The sequence below is a fragment of the Dendrobium catenatum genome, unplaced genomic scaffold (assembly GCF_001605985.2).
Source record: "Dendrobium catenatum unplaced genomic scaffold, ASM160598v2 fragScaff_scaffold_636, whole genome shotgun sequence".
NCBI lineage: Eukaryota > Viridiplantae > Streptophyta > Magnoliopsida > Asparagales > Orchidaceae > Dendrobium > Dendrobium catenatum.
Genome location: NW_021319098.1, coordinates 343,457 through 356,113, shown reverse-complemented (window position 1 = coordinate 356,113; position 12,657 = coordinate 343,457). Strand labels below are relative to the sequence as shown.

General features: G+C 33.4%; 1 protein-coding gene across 1 annotated transcript; it reads left to right on the top strand.

The window, feature by feature from the left end:
* The first annotated feature begins 1,685 nt into the window (after positions 1 to 1,685).
* LOC110110301 (subtilisin-like protease SBT3.5) lies at positions 1,686 to 11,778 on the top strand. Its single transcript, XM_020841706.2, has 11 exons — positions 1,686 to 1,904; positions 1,975 to 2,069; positions 2,165 to 2,262; positions 2,342 to 2,500; positions 3,509 to 3,620; positions 3,845 to 4,397; positions 4,485 to 4,579; positions 4,825 to 5,067; positions 5,169 to 5,283; positions 5,362 to 5,548; positions 11,083 to 11,778. Exons 1-11 carry the CDS (start codon positions 1,824 to 1,826, stop codon positions 11,640 to 11,642), a joined length of 2,298 nt encoding a protein of 765 aa, XP_020697365.1. The 5' UTR covers positions 1,686 to 1,823; the 3' UTR covers positions 11,643 to 11,778.
* The last annotated feature ends 879 nt before the right edge of the window (positions 11,779 to 12,657 follow it).

Below are 12,657 nucleotides of genomic sequence, written 5' to 3'. Positions count from 1 at the left end.
TTTATAAAAATGATTGTAAAACTGTTGTGGAGAAATTAAAATTTTTAAATATTTTTGTAAAGAGCAGCTTCAGAGTACATAAACTTTTTGAAAGCAACGAGAAAACATAATTAGGGATATTCCAAATAATTTTTTTTATCAAGATAGAGATTTCAAATTTATCAAATTTACTTGGAAAAATATATTAATTTTTTATATATTACACTTATCTCATAATAAATCAAATAATTATATGATTCATTATGATTATATATATGTTGCGGGCTAGAATATATGCGGCGATAGAGTTAGAATTTTTCGTCTCTGCGTTATACGGTTGTCCAGCACACAAACAGAAATACAAGATTTTTTATGTGGAAAATCCTGTAAAAGGGGAAAACAACAGGGCCACACTCAGTTGAAATGATTCCACTAGTGTTTGAATAGATTGCAACTGATTCGTTCTATTGAGGACGATCAAATTACAACAATCAACCGTTAGGTTAAAATCTAATGACGAGCAAAGATCGAACGAAAATATGGCGACGTTCGATGGTCAGGTGAAAATATGGCGTGAGTTGGTAACCAGGCGGAAATCCGGCGTTAGTCGGTGGCCGGGCTAAAGTCCAGCATCAGTCGATGAAAGGGAAAAATTTCAGCGTCAATCGGTGGCTGGGCGGAATTCCGGCGCCAATTGGTGGCTGGGCGAAAGTTCAACTGTGGTCGAGGAGTTTGGTGGCAAAAGAACTCTAGTTTCTGTCTCTTCATTCTCTTCATTGCTTGGGTCTCCTTCCATGAGGAATAAGATGTCTATTTATAGTTTCTGAGAGTCATATGGCTAGTAAATAGGAGGAAGATCAAAGGTAAGATGAGAGTGGTTTGAATGGAAGGCTGATGTTGATCCCCTTGATTGTGGATTGTTTAATGGACATTTGAATGTCTTAGTGATATCAGAATGTGACGGTCTTGGGCTCGTTGGATCTGTCTCGTTGAGCCGCTCAATTCGACTATAAGCATGTCACATTTGGAAATCATTTGGTCATCCAATTTATGGTTTTAACTTTGCAAGTGCGCTTCAAGTCTTCGATTTGGACTCATTTGGGCTCAGATTGAGTCGAATTTGGTGTCGTTGGGTTCGTATTTTTCAGACGTTCAGTTTGACAATGAGTTTGCTGAAATAGGAGTCAGATGGTCCCACATTTAATTTAGAAAGTTTCCAACTTGATTTTGCCTCGAGATTTGTGCCCGATCAAAATAAAATTTTGATGAGATATCAATATAAAAGCTGACAAAAAATTCATCATAAATCAATTTAAAATTTTATGATTTTGAATCAAATTCAAAATGAAAGTCATCAAAACATTTAATTTCAAGTGAAGCCACATCTGCTCATTTAATTCAGTTTCCTCAGCCTTAAGTTCGAATGATGTAAATTAAATTAAAAAAAAATAAATAAATATGGCAAACCTTCCACATGCCTTATGAATCTCATTTATTAAATTTTATATGAATTTGATGAAATTCCATAATGTGTAAAGTTACAGCATTTATCTTAAATGGACCGTTTTTATTAAATAAGTCTGATAAGTGAAGAAGAAGGGGTGAGTTATTAACTTACGCTATAATTCATCATCATTTAACACTTCCCCTTCACGTTTTCTCTTCCTTTAACCGAATTTGTGGGAAAGATACTTAAAAAAAAACCATAACAGCCTTCTCCATTTTTGAAGCTCACTTCACCTTCACGTTTTCCTTTTCAAAGAGTCACTTAAAAGATCATAACAGCCTTCATTTCCTAAGTCCCCTCCCTCCCCTCTCTCTCCCTTCCTCTCTCTTTCTGTAACATGGCTCATTTTGGTATTACAGTCTTTATCTTCTTCTTATCTCTAACATTTTCGCGAATAAAATCATGTTTTTCTTCTCAGGTGAGTATGAATTTTTGCGGTTTGTTGCATTTTCTTTTTCATGTTTGAAATTCTTCTATTTTTTTGCCAGGTTTATGTGGTATATATGGGAAGTAAAAAAAATTACAGTTCTGATGAGTTCTTAAGTCAGAACTATCAAATTCTCACTCCAATCCATGGAGGATGGTAACTTCATATCTAAATTATTCGATCTCAGAGATGTTTCTTATGCAATTTTCTTAAGAATTTTATAATGAGATGTTTAGAATTGAATCCAACAGCTTGGAGAAAGCAATAGCTTCTCATGTTTACAGTTATAACAATGGCTTTAGTGGATTTGCTGCGAAGTTAACTGAAGAACAGGCATTGAAACTAGCTGGTAATTAATAGTTCCACACTTGTTTAAAGAGAAAACTAATGATAATAGCTGATTCTTCTTCACTAATCTGATGATTCAGAGATGCCAGAAGTTGTTTCAGTGTTCCCAAATCAAAAGAGAACTCTGCACACAACTCATTCATGGGATTTCATGGGACTAAATATGGATGCTGAGAAAGAAATTTCAGGCTTCTCTACAAAAAACCAAGAAAATGTGATAATTGGATTCATTGATACAGGTTCTCATCAAAACTGATATGATTTTAAACATTTCTTCATTAGTTCTTTAATAATTATATGGAATAAATATTTATGCCTGATATGGTAGAATTTATAGCATAGATAATAGATTCGTGATTAAAAAAAAAAATTCCTACTTTTAGTATATATTAATTTACATTGCTTGCATCTCATGTGCAGTTCTGGTTGTTTTGAAAGTAGGTGATAAGTCTTCTGCAATGAATTAGTTGGAAGTTTTGGTTGTCAAGTTGTCCCTTTGTAAAAGGAATCTGAAGTCTCTTAGTTCAATAATTTTTTCCTTTTTTTATGATCTGTCATTTTGTTCTAAGTTTTCTTCCAGCATTCAAAAATACTCTATAATGTAACCTATGTACTTCCTCAGACCTCTTACCTCTTAACTATGCAAAAGCTTAAAATATATCATAATGGGGTAAGCTCCAAAATAGTGACTATTTGTATGTATTAATTTAGTTCCAGAAAATCACGGTCCTCCAGTTAAGTTTCTCGACTATATAAAATTGATTCAAAATAAACTCTTCAGTATTCAATTGGGATCAATAATGTATAGTCAATAGACTGAGTTGAGATAAATTTTATATTACAATTGCAACTTGAGGGATCATTTGGGATTAATTTTGCACAGTTGAGAGAAAAAAATGGGGTAACATATTACTTTGTGACAAAATTGGGTACATGCGAATATTATAGAGACTAATTTTTTTTTAAATGTAATAACACAAGTCCAATACTAGTTCTTGAATTCTATCAAATATCATGGGAAAACAAATAATTGATTAACTATGAAGTATCAATAGCTTTTATGTTTATGCTATTAATGAATGGATTTCATAGACTTGAGCTGATCCTCATAGTTTTTAACCAAACTATTGAGGATCAGTATACGAATCCTCATTATTTATTCTTTCATGTTGAGAATGTTATAGATGTCAAATCTATTTTGTGCGCAATCAGGCTTCAATAACACATTACTCTTATAATAAGTTCAGGAATATGGCCAGAATCTCCTAGTTTCAACGATGAAGAGATGCCACCAGTGCCTTCAAGATGGAGAGGAAAATGTCAAGCTGGGGAATCTTTCTCAAGTTCTACATGCAACAAGTAAGCTGCAAAATCGCAGACTTACAGTTCATTTCGTTGAACTTTTTTTTGTATTTTTTTTTTTGTTGCAGCGGCTTCTCAGGCTTTTTTTATGAAAATTAATAACCAAGGCTCAGTTGATTCGACTGCTATTGTTATATAATTGATTGAGAAGTTATAATAAGCTGCTTATAAGCAGCTTTTCATATTGAATTACCTGCATAAGAATCATTATCCTATGACAGAAAAGTGATAGGTGCAAGGTACTATATGGATGGCTATGAGGCAGAGAAAAAAATGGTTGAAGAATCACAAGTGAATCCCAGTAGAAATATGGAATTCAAATCTCCAAGAGATAGTTCAGGACATGGAAGCCACACAGCTTCGACGGCGGCTGGGCGCTTTGTCTATGATATGAATTATAATGGACTAGCTATAGGAGCAGCAAGAGGAGGAGCTCCAATTGCTAGGATTGCAATCTACAAGGCTTGTTGGGACTCTGGATGCTATGATGCAGACTTATTAGCAGCATTTAATGATGCAATTGAGGATGGTGTAGACATAATTTCATTATCTCTTGGTCCTGAATCACCTCAAGGAGATTACTTCAATGATGCAATCTCCATTGGTTCATTTCATGCCATGAGAAGTGGAATATTAGTGGTTTCTTCTGTTGGTAATGCTGGTACTAGAGGTTCTGCAACTAATTTGGCTCCATGGATGTTCACAGTGGCTGCAAGCTCGACCGACCGAGAATTTGTATCTAATATCAGTCTTGGGAATGGAGAAAATTTGATGGTAACATTGCATCTTGCTTGATGAAATGAATATCTAAGCTCTTTAAATACAACTTGTTCTAAAATCTTTCTGTAACATAATTTATAGGGAGTAAGTCTCAATACTCACCAAATGAATTCATCGGTTCGAACTATTGATGCATCAGAAGTAAATGCTGGATACTTCACTCCTTATCAATCAAGGTGAAAGATTGAGAAGTTATTTGATGAATAATGGTGTTGCTTATTTCTTTCTAATTAAGACATGAGAATATTGAGATTGAGAAGCTTTACCTGAAAGACTATTTTATGGAACAATTTCAAAACTCCATTTTCAAATCAATTTTTCCCAGTCATTCTATCTCAGAGCAGAAAAAGAAGATGGATTTATCAAGCTAAACTTTCGGCTTCTTTGATTCAACACTTCCACTCACACTTATTATATACAGTTACTGCTTGGAAAGCTCCTTGAACACAACAAAGGCCAGAGGGAAGGTTCTCGTTTGCCGGCATTCCAGCAGCTCTTCTGAATCAAGGCTTGAGAAGAGTTTGGTTGTCAAGGAAGCTGGTGCTGTGGGAATGATTCTGCTCGAGGAAAGAGAAGATGGTGTTGCTATTCCCTTCATCATTCCTGCAGCAAGTATTGGAAGTGAAGCTGGTGATAAAGTGCTCTCTTATCTTAATAAAACAAGGTTAAGCATCAAGCTTCAGCGATGAATTCAATTGAAATGATTTTTTCTACTTCAATTCTTATAAAACATCTTAAATCTGATGCTCTCTGAAATAACTTTAGGAGACCAAAATCACTTATTTCTCCAGCGAAGACAGTACTGAAATCACAATCCGCGCCTAGAGTAGCAGCTTTCTCTTCCAAAGGCCCCAATTCCCTCACACCAGAGATCTTAAAGGCAAGCAAAGCTTAAAATTATGAGCCATGTTTTCTTAACAGATTCAATTTATCTGAAATTATGATTGTGTTTTTGTAGCCTGATATCATGGCTCCTGGACTCAACATCTTAGCAGCTTGGTCTCCTGCAGCTAAGAATATGAAGTTTAATATCATTTCTGGAACTTCCATGTCTTGTCCTCATGTAACTGGATTGGTTGCTTTGATCAAAGCTGTGTATCCTGATTGGTCTCCAGCTGCAATCAAGTCTGCAGTGATGACAACAGGTGAGTACTTGACGATATGATCATTTTCTAAATAATGCTAATTTATGTGAATTTTGGTGCTTCAGAATTTTAATACATCAATCTCAGGAACTTGGAATAGATTTAAAAATCCAGATTTATTTTGCTTCAAATAGCATGTTTAGTCAAATGACGTGTACAGTAAACTTAGGGCTACAAGTTTAAGCTCATAAGTTGAGGGTCAGAAGTAATGGGATTTTTCAATATAGTCATTCAATCAGAATCATATTTGGCTTTGCAAATGTAACCAAGCAACCATGTTCATGTTGCATGAAGTATACATCATCATCATATTCATGTTGCATGAAGTATACATCATCATCATCATCATCATCATTTGGGGCTTGAACCACTCGAGCAGGGATGAATTGGATCGGTTCGAGATGACTAACAACATCCTTCCTCACAGGTGACCTACACAACTTGCACAGGTCACTTGCTTGGAATGGCAGTTATGAAACTCCCTATGAAAATAAAGTAAAACACTTAAAAGATCGAAACACTTTTTGGTGTACCTGTTAGAATTTCATTAAGAACTCCAAAATTAAATGTGTTCGTACAGTAGCGCTCCTAGGATTTATGACCTCATTGGAAGTTATATTAAGTTGACAAAATCTTGTTAAGCGTGCTCGTATAGGAGCGATCCTAGGATGAAGAACCTCCTCGAGATAAAACCCTGAATCCATTAAGTCAAAAAGAATAATATCTTGATGATTAAGTGTTTGGACTATTACAATTGGCTATTGGTCAATACCATCCACTGATGCTCTCATGGAGGAAGGTTCATATATGTCTTTAATGACAAAGATGTACTCTAATTGCACCTAATTTGTCTTGAAAATTTTAAAATGAAAAAAATCCAAATGCCATTATGACTCCTCAGGTCAAAAAAAGTTATGAACGATTTATAGAATCCCATAGTTCTAAGGAAAAATAGAACATTTTCTTTAAAAAATGGCTAATTCCTTTGTCATTTTTTGGCAACCCATAGTTCTAATTTTAAACTTCCCAAAATTAGTGCATCTCTTGGATGCTCCTACTTTGCAAATCATCTGGGCAGTAGACTTCACTCATCCTACTGAAAAAATTCTAAGATCGTCTCCCATCAGCATTTTTTAGTGATGTTAAAATTAAGTATTACACCTTTCTAAAATTATTCATATTATCCAGCCATTCAAATTTTGATTCATCAACTCAATTGCGCTCCTTGTGTCAAAAAACGTTTAGGATATATCCTACATTCTAAAATCAAATATTTAGGTTTCATTTGCGACAACTTTCTTACTACTTCTTAAAGCAGCCTTTTAGCACACAAATTAAATTTTTTATAATAGAAAGCTACTTTAAAAAGCAGTAAGAAAGCCATCCCAGACAAAGCCTTAGCAATCAATTAGCCACTTGGGTGTTTTATGACATAGTTGGTCCACCAGCTTAGGGGTGGAATCATTCAGCCTCTTTTTGAAATGAAAAGGGAGAAATTTGATAGATCTAGGCTTAAATAATGAAGACATTCATCTTGAAATTTATATATTGTTCATTCTTGATCGATATTCAACAGACAATTTTTTGATCGATTTGTAGGAGAATTTTAGAGCTCTAGCATCTGTTTGGTGCCTTGAATTGCCATTCGTTATTATTTTTTTATCTCAAATATCTCTTCTACTTCATCAATAGTTTGGTCAAAAGGACCACACCAATTGCCATCCACAATTGATTAACTGATTACCATCATCAAGGTATTGCCAAGGAGAAAGAATGTCTCAGTTTTCTTTACCCACTTAACTATTGATGAACATTATTTCATGTCATTTGACACCCTTTGACCAATGCCAACGCTCAATACCTTCATCCATTCTATCCTATGCTTACTTATGGGCACACCAACACTTGATGTCAGCTTTTGTTGCTCTTTGGCTATCAATGTGAGTTAGCCATCATTCTTCAATGGTGCCATAGACCATTGCTGCCAAAGATGGTATCACATTTTCTAAACTCTTACATTGAAATCCTGTCCTCTCTAATTATAGGGAGAGCATACCATCATAATGAATGACTTATATAAATGAAATAACTTTTTGCTATGTTAAGCTTTTTTATTTCTCATTTTTTGAACTTTTCACATAAGAAACATATGCCTTCAGTGTAGGAATTTCTTTCTTTTTCTTTGTGGGTGTGAGATATTCATTCATGCTAAAATATAAACTCTAATCACTATCACTGTCATGCCCTGGGATCTAAAGTGAAAGAATATTTTTTTATTCTTTTTCTTTTCAATCTTTATTATCTTATCAATTCGATTTATTCATTTATCTACCATACCAATTTCAACATTAAGAGCTAATTAATTGCATTAAAGAAGAAAGCCAATAAACAACGGAAAATATAATTCACAATACCATAGCCCATAATTGCATCCTACAACTAGTCCAAAATAATATATAAAAAAGCCACTATGACTATAAAAGAATACATAAACAAAAAAACTGAAATAAAAACTATATTAGTCACTGCATACAAAATCTTAAGTTGCAGGCTCATTATTTTAAACCAGCTAAATCATGTAATGACCAAATAGCCCAGCAAGTAACTAAAATCTTACAACTGAAATCAATGCAATAAAAAGAGAAATAATATGCCTTAAATTATATAAATAAATCAATACAAATCCAATATAAGCTATCTGTATCAGTCACTTGTATCAATCAATTAATCATCATACATCATCACATCTCAGTCTATTATATCATCAACAACGAAGTTAGTAACAATGATCTGTATCAGTAACAGTAATGAGTGCCAATTATAACATTAATAATAGTGAACAATCTCAACAACAATAAAAATATTGATAGTAGCAGCATCAATAATAGTAATGAGTAATCAATCAATAATTAGAATAAATAGTATTTTATCAAATATTCAGATGAGGGTATCTTGAGGACATCTTGTTCATGCACTTATGACTCTCGGTCAGTCATATTCTCCGATCAGACCTATTCAATCAATCTCAATCATAGCATTTATTTTATCTAGTCAATAAGTCAATCATATCAGTGTTCAAATATCTATAATGTATATATCAATACTAGTAGTATTATCTATAATATCTCAATTCTAGCGATATTCTTATCATATATCAAATATCATTAGTACTATCTATACTCTTATTGTTGAGATCTCAATACCATCATTCGTGCTATTATCGCTAAGATATTAGTACGATCATCCATACTCTTACCGTTGAGATATTAGTACGATCATTCATATTCTTATCGTTGAGGCATCAATATGATCATCCGTACTCTTATCATTGAGATACTAGTACGTACGATCATCCGTATTCTTATCGTTGAGGCATCAGTACAATAATTCGTACTCTTATCATTGAGGTATCAATATGTTCATCCGCACTCTCATCTGTATCAGTACAATCATATGTACACTTATTGTTCACTACAGGAAAATCACTTATTACAGATAGATTTTTTTGGAAAAAATTGGTTAATTTTCTAGCAAAATTTTTTCTCTGATAAACCCCACATCGAAAAAATTTTCAGCCAAAAAAAAAAAAAAAAAAAAAAAAAAGTTGGAAAAAAAAAACAGTTGGAATAATTAAAAAAAAAACCATGCCACTACCACCCGCCAACTGCCCGTGGCAGCTACTTACCTGCCTGCGTGAGGTCGCTGCCAGCTAGCCTGCTTGTGACCGCTGCCCGCCCGCATCTTCTGCTCTGCCCACGACCGCTGCAAGGAAAATCCGCCAGAAAATCTGTCAAATATATTCTATCAAAATCCGTTGAAAATTCTTACTGAAAATATTCCGCTGAAAATCCATCAATAATGGACTATTTTCCTGTAGTGGTTGAGATATCAGTATGATCATCCATACTATTATCGATATAATATCAATCAGTACAACTGCATCATGTTAGTACATCATTTCTATACATATTAATAACTTCAATTATATCATATTTCAATATTATCATGCCAATCACAGTATATCATTTCAGTCCATTTTCAATATGCCTTTTTCCTACTCATTTTATTTTGAAATTCCTATACACTTATTTAACATGTGAAAATCTAATAAAATTTTATCAAATCATTTAGAATGATTAAACTATGACATATCAAAAGTTGAGCAGTAAAAGCTCACAAAATTAGTAGGTAGTGCATTTTTAGGAATTTTGGGAGAGATAAATTCTTAGAAATTAAAAACATTTAAAACTGAAGTAAGAGTCTGTCAGATATATTCCATCAAAATCCAATGAAAATTCTTACGGAAAATATTCCGCTAAAAATCCATCAATAATGGACTATTTTTCTGTAGTGGTTGAGATATCAGTATGATCATCCATACTATTATCGTTGATATAATATGATCAATCAGTACAATTCCATCATGTCAGTATCATTTCTATACATATTAATAACTTCAATTATATCATATTTCAATACTATCATGCCAATCACAGTATATCATTTCAGTCCATTTTCAATATGCCTTTTTCCTACTCATTTTATTCTGAAATTCCTATACACTTATTTAACATGTGAAAATCTATTAAAATTTTATCAAATCATTTAGAATGATTAAATCTATAACATATCAAAAGTTGAGCAGTAAAAGCTCACAAAATTAGTAGGTAGTGCATTTTTGGGAATTTTGGGACAGATAAATTCTTAGAAATTAAAAACATTTAAAACTGAAGTAAGAGTATAGTTATATACGATTAAAACACTTTTCGTTAAAAGAACAATGAACAAAAATGATCAGAAACAAACTTTTTTCTCTCCTCCTCTCACAACTTCTCCCCCCTTTTCCTTCATTTCTTCCTGGACAAGCCATGCAAGTGCGGGGGTGAGAGAGAGGTGGCAGAGGATTTAAGGGAAAAAAATTAAAAAATATTTTTAATGGTCTAACGCTGCAGCGCTCCTACTCAACTCCACATGCAGAGATCAGATTTACTGTAGAACAGAGACACTAGTGCCACGGCGACAGTTTTTGGTGCACAGTGCTCTCGACCCTATTGCGGCAACGCTTACACGTATAGTGCCGAAGCGCTCTAGTTCAATCAACAATTCAAAAATTCATATTTTTCGTTTAAATTGTTTTTTGTACCTTTGGGTTGCTACAATCACCTTAAATTTTATAGCAAGCAACTCTTCTATATTTTATAATGTTGGCTCATAAAAATTATAACAACACCTAATTAGCATAAGAGTTTTTCCACCATATAAATATGGCTAAAAACTCTATCTCAAAGTAAACAAAATCTATATAATACTTAAAAATATAAACACACTTATTAAGAGTTTAATACATATATTTTACATATTATACTCCCATATTCATAATAAATGCTCATTTGTATCTCTTATACTTAATATATACACATTTAATTTCTTATTACTATACATAAATATCTATCTCAATTTAACATCTATCCCAAACTTTATTAAATATGCCTAATCTTTCCAACATGAAACTAACCTTAAGGATCAAATTACAGCAACCATCCTCAACAAGAATCACAGAGCCATTACTGCAGACCCCCTTGGAAAGAAGGCAAACCCCTTCGCCTATGGGGCCGGCTTCCCTGATCCTGCAAGAATGCTAAATCCAGGCCTCATATATGACACTCAACCTTCAGATTACAAGAATTTCCTATGCTCCATTGGCTATGATAACAAATCCTTGCAGCAAATAACAGGAGACAGTAGCCAGTGTTCTAAGCCGGCTTCTTCAGCTTCAAACCTGAATTACCCATCCATTACAGTACCAAACCTCAAAGACAGCATTTCAATCACAAGAACTGTAACAAACGTAGGAAAATCAAACAGTATTTATGAAGCTGTGGTTTATCCTCCAAGAGGAGTTAATGTAACTGTGATTCCAAAGTTCCTTGTTTTCAGAAGCTATGGCCAGAAGATTAGCTTTACAGTAAATTTCAGAGTGGATAAATCTGGAAAGAATTATGTTTTTGGTTCTCTATCATGGAAATCAAAAGAGTTTAGTGTGACCAGTCCACTGGTAGTTGGAATTGCAGCTTCCAGAATAGGCATGATTTGAAAATTGTTGATTGATAAACATGAAAGTTCAGAGTTTGGTTCAGAAAGAATGGAAGATAGAAAGATAAATTGGTTAATTTCTTAGAAATTGTTAAGCAATTTGTAATATTTTAATGTTCATGCCAAAAATTGGTGTAAAGTTCACTCATTTATTTTATTTTACAGCTTGAAAATTGTAATCTATGGTTAAGAGATCATTCATTTTTTTAATAAACTATAGTTTATGTTCTCTTTTATTTTTCACCTCTGAAGCTCTCTTGCATAATTCACTATTTGAGTATCCAGTGCTGCTGTTTCTTTATATGGATAACATTTTCTTTTTTTTTTTCTATCATCTTATTAATTATAAATTATTTATCATTATTGTTATTGATTTTCATTAAACACTAAGATCAGGTTTCCATTGTAAGGACTTGGGCTTCATATGGAACGGCTTTTTTATTGCTTCTTAAAACAGCTTTTTAGTATAAAAATTAAAATTTTGTACTAAAAAGCTGCTTTAAGAAGCAATAAGAAACATGGAGAACTAGAATGTCATGAAAAATTGATAACATACAGATATAAAAGATCGAAAGGTTCATGAAGATGATCTTGGAAGATTTGGAGTGCATTTCTATAACCAATCAAAGGATGAAGATAAATGCCAAAAGAATCCTCAGATTCAATATTTCGAATTAAGTCAGCCAACAAGTGCGATAATGCTAACCTCCATATCTCGGCAATAGATGAAACATGCTTCCCTGCTAACCATGAAAATTTCCTCCCTCCTTCCCATTGAGTTAAGAAGAGGAAGTCCCAATTGATAAATGCATTCTTTAGATAGATAACAAAGGCAAAACCTCCTGTGAAGTTATAAGCTCTTACCCTGAATATTACATGGAAAGTACGAATCTTGTTGACCTCATGGCTTACTTTCACTATAGGAAAATCAGCGATTATCGCTGATTTTTGGCGGTCAAATAACCGCCGGTAGTACTGACAGTTTAACCGACGGTGTTTAATAATAAACTGCCGGA

What these genes read in the sequence shown, in the direction of transcription:
- LOC110110301 (XM_020841706.2), top strand. Translation starts at nt 1,824, where the DNA reads ATGGCTCATTTTGGTATTACAGTCTTTATCTTCTTCTTATCTCTAACA. An exon ending in ACTCCAATCCATGGAGGATG is followed by an intron (nt 2,070 to 2,164) that starts GTAACTTCATAT and finishes TGAATCCAACAG; the next exon opens with CTTGGAGAAAGCAATAGCTT. An exon ending in ACAGGCATTGAAACTAGCTG is followed by an intron (nt 2,263 to 2,341) that starts GTAATTAATAGT and finishes CTGATGATTCAG; the next exon opens with AGATGCCAGAAGTTGTTTCA.